The sequence below is a fragment of the Olea europaea genome, chromosome 6, assembly GCF_002742605.1.
Source record: "Olea europaea var. sylvestris chromosome 6, O_europaea_v1, whole genome shotgun sequence".
Lineage (NCBI taxonomy): Eukaryota > Viridiplantae > Streptophyta > Magnoliopsida > Lamiales > Oleaceae > Olea > Olea europaea.
This window is the reverse complement of record NC_036242.1, coordinates 20,078,502-20,084,950: the sequence shown is the minus strand read 5'-3', so window position 1 is coordinate 20,084,950 and position 6,449 is coordinate 20,078,502. Positions and strand designations below refer to the sequence as shown.

Genomic DNA, 6,449 nt, shown 5'->3' with positions numbered 1-6,449 from the left:
GCCACTATCGTAGAAAAGTTCCCGTCTTTTATTACATGTGTTTGTTTTTCACAGCTTTTCCTTTTTTATGTTTGCAATCCTTTGCAAAGGGATTTGATTTTCTACAAACAAAACAATCACCAACAATTTTAATTTTAAATTGGTGTTTATACCGATTGTTCTTCCATACAAATTATTTTCCCGTGTGTATCCATCACAAGTATAACAACTAACTTTTAAGAATTTTAATTTAGATTGTAAGACAAAAATTAGTAGCAGACACTGCTACAGAATAGTGAAATGCAAAGAAGAAACCTTATTGAACGATTGAGATTTGTGGCAATACGATGTAGTAAAGTAAATTTGCCCATTGTTAATTAGTGCGACCTTTTTGAATAATCATTCCTAAGATACAACAATCAAATCACTTGTGCAACAATTACAAATTGTTTCCAAAACTTTCAAGTTTTGCTTCAAAACAAAATATAGGTAAAATAATTCTTAAATCGTTTTTGTATAAAAGTACATAAGATTAAAATGATTTTCAGCATTTTTTTTTTCAAGAAAAAGAGGTACATATAGAGTGCAAGAATTATAACTTAAATTCATAATTTAATAAAATAAAAATTCTTAAATCGTTTTTGTATGAAAGTACATAAGATTGAAATGATTTTCAACATAATATTTTTTGAGATATATACAGAGTGCAAGAATTATAACTTAAATTCATAATTTAATAAAATAAAAATTCTTAAATCGTTTTTGTATGAAAGTACATAAGATTGAAATGATTTTCAACATAATATTTTTTGAGATATATACAGAGTGCAAGAATTATAACTTAAATTCATAATTTAATAAATCATTTTTGTATGAAAGTACACAAGATCAAAATAAATTTTAGTGCATTTTTTTAAGAAAAAGAGGAATTTATATAGTGCAAGAGTTATAATTTAAATTCATAATTTAATAAAATAAAACTGTAATTTTTTTGAGATTTTTTTGATTTAAATAAATCATCCAATAACCGCCCCGGCTACAATTTTTTACTAGCTATATTGACAAAAAAAATAAATCTGAAAATAACTAAAATAATAAAACATTAATCAAAGTAACTCAATACTCTAAGACCAAACTTTATATTAACAGAGAATGTGATTCGAACAATTGGTGATGTGACATTAATTGATTTGACATCTAAATCCTACTTCGGCAAAGTTTAGGATCTCTTCCAATCTTTCCATGAATTCACGACGACATAAATTTCAACTTGAATTTCATAGCCGTTGATCTCATATATATGACTTATATGAGTGTATTTGATAACTAACTTGAGGAACTTCAGTTCGTATAAGTATGTGCTTGTCCAACATCTTTCCTTGCACTTAAACACTTTAGTAATCTCGTTCTTTCAATAGTGTTAAGCACTGATACATAAATAAGTACTTATACCCAGACCATCAAATCCTCGCGAGCATATAAACTCGATTAAACTTACAAACAAAATCAAACACTCTCATTCTTAAACTATAACAATATGCATTATATAGCTTCAATTAACACTCATAGTTTTTATCAAAACCATGTAAAAATAAGAACCTTCTTATCCAGAAGCTACGCGTAAACCCGGTTCTAATATAAAGTGAAGTCCAGAATGGCTTCCAAAGGTGAGAAAATCACAGATTTCAGTCTCCCGTTCTCTCGAGATCATAAAGGTGATCACTAGCCAAGAAAAAAGAATAGCTTTGAAGCACACAACTTTCACAATGTATAATGGCAGCATCGAGTCTTGAGACCCTCCCAGAGTACAAGGAATGTCAGGTTGGAGTAATTTTATGAGGCCCAGAACAAGAAAGGAGGAGTACAAAAATAGTTGACTGATGGCTCAGGTTATCACCATTCCTATTTTTCCTAACTGGCAAAGATTTGTAGTTTCTTCCAGATTTCTACTTCTCTAGCAGATCTTGATAAACATGAGAGAGAGAAGCACTAGACATAACACAAGTTTCTCGCTGACATTTTTCCCATAAGAAATTTCTCTCTCTCACAACAACAATTCACCGTGCAGAATACTGTAAGATAGGCACTTCCAAATGAACCTAATTTTCAGTGAGATGAGGATATCAATATTTCCAAGCACTAAACCCATTGAACTCACCTATAGCCTAATGTTTAGTAATAAAATAATTTGCAGTCAAGACACAGGAGACAAATTTGTGAACAAGTGTGGGAACTGTCAAGAGAAATCAATTTAATGGGAGAGAACAATCACCACTTCTGAAAATTAAAACTACAAATACCATTAGTGCCATGAACACCAAAGAAGCCTGCAAGGATATATAGCTACGAGAATTTTATAGTACAAACAACAGAAGAATGCAAGCATGGTAATTGAAATAAAAAATTAATGTAATTACTGAAGTTCAACTCAAATTGCCTTGATCTAGATTCCCTGATAAAGAAAAATCAGCAGAAGCTAACTCAAAATAGATTACCTGTGAAACATTTCCCTTGAATACACTACAGTACACCTCGAAAAATTGATGGTGATAGGAAAACAATAAAAAAATTAAAAAAAACAGTAATTAACCACGAATTAAAAGGAAGCGGCAGCATTCCATCTACAAAGTGCGATCTAGGATGTGAAATATTACATAGCTAAAAACATAGGAGATAAAAAAGATGCTAGCCGTTTGCCTGCTTGGCTATTCAAACATTGGACCATCATAGATTATAAGGAATAGACCAAGAATATTTTACGTCAAACTTCAGTAAATAGAGCTAACAATTATTCATTATAGAGAATGTAACGGTATAATACAAAATCTCAAAGCCCAGAAAGGCTTATTTTATTCAAGTACAAAGCATCAGTAAGAGGAGCTCATAGGAGAACTTCAATTCTCTCATAAAAGCATAAACAAAAGACTCGAATCCTGCCTACTACATAGACATCACCAAGGAGCAAAACTAGAAAAATGGATGCTCTAGATAACATAATCAGACCATTCAGATATATGAGATGTATGGTCCATTGTCAAGCTAGGCAATTTATCTAGCTTAATGGGATTCCCTATCCCTCCAATCAATTTAGCAGGGTTCCCTACAGCAGTAGTTCTGGCAGGCACCTGCTTTAGCACTACAGACCCTGCACCAATCTTAGCCCCATCTTCAATTCTAACATTGCCCAAAACACAGGTACCTGCCCCTATCAGTACCCCGTCGCCAATTTTTGGGTGCCGATCCCCAGATACCTTACCAGTGCCACCCAATGTCACATTATGCAAAATTGAAACATTATTCCCAATTATTGCTGTTTCTCCAATGACAACTCCAGTAGCATGATCAAGTAAAATCCCCCTACCGATTTTCACCCCGGGATGAATATCCACAGCGAAAGCCTCAGAAACCCTGTTTTGTATCAACAGAGCCAGGATTTTCCTCCCCGTTAACCATAACTTATGTGCTACCCTATGAGCCTGGCAAGCTAAATATCCTTTGAAATTCAAGAAACAGTGAACATAACTAATACAAGCAGGGTCCCTCTCCTTAACTGCCCTTAAATCATCTTTTACAGCTCTCATAATATCTTGATTCTCTGTGAGCACCCCTAGGAAAAGATCATATAGGGTACCACTAGGCAGGCTAGAATTGCTCAATTTCATGGCCAGATGATTAGCCAAAGCACTTTCCATAGAATCATGAAATAAAACTGAACTGAGATAATAATTCGACAATATGGGTTCTTGATCAATATCTGACCTGGCCTCGTCCTTCATCACCTGCCACAAATTATCCACATCTTCTTCATGATAAGCATTACCATCATCCAAAACTGTGGGTGCACACGTGTGGAGGGCATTCGACTTTTTCTCTGAAATATGGACACAAGAAACAATGTCAGCAGAATTGGGTCTACAATATTTAACATAATTTTGAATCACATGATCATCAACACGGGTTCTGTTTGGTTTTGTCTGAGGAGGGCTTTCTCTTCTTGAAGAGTGTACACAAGTTGCCATGGCGATAATGAATAACTTAACGGGCTTGAAAACGGGTCGTATAGAAGGAAATGCAAGAAAATTTGCAGACACGGAAATGTGAGGCTCAAGAAAACGTGGGCCGATCGATATGGAGTTATATATAGAGAGGGAGATGTGGATAACGAAAAAGCCAGAACTTTCATTGGCAAGTGATATTTTTTATTGGCGAATGAACCGAGACGATGGCGGTGGTTCTCGAGGATGCGTGTGGTGGAAGTATTTAAGAGGTTCCACCGCCACTCCTCGCGCCGCCACAATAGGGGATTATACTAATAAGGACGCTCCTTTGGCCAGATGAATGTATTGTGACGGGATGAGATTGATAGGCATGTTTGAGTCACATTTTTTTAAAATATATTTTTAAATAGTAATTTAACATTATTTTATTTTTACATTTTTTAGGAGTGTTTGTGTCCCATTATTTGTGAAGAATGTATTATGAAATGGAGATTGAAGTTGAAATGTGTGGTTAAAAAAAAAAAATTTATTTACGTATAAAATTATTTTAATAAAAAATGTAGAATTGAAAATAAGTATTGTAGACAAACAAAATTTTAATAAAATAATATTATACGTAAATTCAAATTTTTTTAATTTTTAATTACACTTTAATCATCAATGTACTACTTCAAAATAACGTGGTCGAAACACTAACATATATTAATAATATTAGTATTTTGACTGGGAATTTACACAACATAAGCCCCCTCCACTTGTCCACCAAATCTAGGGTTCGACGCTTGGTGCCGACGTAATTTGGTTGCAGTATCCAATTCGAATCCCTCTTTTTCTATTTTTCAAAGAAAAAAGATAAGAAAGTTGATAAACGATGTAACTGCTGGTCAAAGTCAGACTTCTATTTTGATTACATTTTTCTATTAATTTAAATTTAAAGATTAATTTTAATGATACATTTTTAATTATTATTTAGCCCCTAATTGATCTCCATTATAATGAAGGAAAGTACTACTTATACATGTATATAGGTTACACAATATTTTATATAATGATGATGTATCTAACAGTTCGTTTGATTGCGAGAATTGAATTTGGATGGAAAGAAAACGATTTGTAGAAAATTGAATTACCTAGAACTTGTTTTAGTGAGAATTATCAATTAATAGTGTTTAATTGATATAATTTTTCATCGGAAAAACGTTGAAATAAAAGTGTCGTTTGGTATTTGTTTGACTTTATTTTTCATTGAAATTGTTAATTTAAGGGTTATCCTCTTTTACAATTGTTCCTTGAATTTGTTTCCATTGCAAAAATAAAAATAAAAATAAAAAATCCAAGAAAACAAAAAATATCTATTTTTTGGCGTTCGTTTGGCTTTAATTTACATGAAAAAAATTAAAAAAAAAAAAACAAGATGAAAACCACCAAAGTGGTAGGAAAACCAAGAAATGGTAACTGTGTGGGGGCAAAGCAATAATTCCAATTGCCAAGAAAATTTTTGTGGAATATGAAATTCATTTTCTATTTTCCATGGAAAAAAATGGTTTATCAAACATAGCCTAAATGTAAGTGGATAAGTTATTTGATTGATGGGATTTTAATTCAATTAAATTTCGTCACATCATCGGTTGATAAATCATTATATAAATTATTACGTGCATATAGCACAACCTTATAATGTGATACATTTTTCTCTTTCCTCATTTTAATCATACATTTTCTAGTAAAATAATAACACACGTAAATTAAAAAAAATCTCTTTCCTTTGTAAGTTTGTAACCACGCTCTAAAAAATAAAAATAATAAATAAATAATAATAATAATAATAATCACTATTTTAAAATACATTATCCCAAAAAAATTCATTATAATGAATCACAAACAAGGGCTTATTATTATCAACACATTTTCTTATTATCTAATAATTTCACACACACACAGCAAAAAACACAATTAAATCAAGTTTCAATTGAGTCAAATAAATATCAAATGAGGGGAATAACTGCTAGAGCAGTTACAGGTGCCATGATTACCTCCTCTCTTTTTTTTTTTTTTTTTGTCATCTCCCAATGAACAAATGTCAAATTCTCCCCGTAAATCCCATGTCAGTTTTCCCCTATATACTAGCACTACTCGTATCAAATTAAGCCCCGTTTGACCCCCATTTTTGGTAATGAAAAAGGGAGGAATAGTGTTTTATTGAAAAAATGAGTGGTTGAAAAAAAAGGAAAAATTTTCGATTTACGTGTATTATTATTTTATGGAAAATTGTGTGGTTGAAAATAGAAGAGAGAAAAATAGAATGTAATGAAATATAATTTAATGGGGGCCAAACAGGGGCTAAATAACGAAAAAGCTTAAGCATTGACATTTAGAACACTCTAGTCCTTGTTTGATAGATTTTTTTTCCTGGATGTGTTATTGAATAGTAAATTTTGGAGAATGTATTATTAAAAAGTAAGAAAAATATTT

At 31.8% G+C, this 6,449-nt stretch overlaps 1 protein-coding gene across 1 annotated transcript; it reads right to left on the bottom strand.

Annotated features, from left to right (window-relative positions):
• Nucleotides 1-2,746: 2,746 nt before the first annotated feature.
• On the bottom strand, nucleotides 2,747-4,314 carry LOC111396113 (serine acetyltransferase 1, chloroplastic-like). The gene has a single exon (XM_023022404.1). It carries the CDS (start codon nucleotides 3,996-3,998, stop codon nucleotides 2,964-2,966), a length of 1,035 nt encoding a protein of 344 aa, XP_022878172.1. The 5' UTR covers nucleotides 3,999-4,314; the 3' UTR covers nucleotides 2,747-2,963.
• Nucleotides 4,315-6,449: the final 2,135 nt, after the last annotated feature.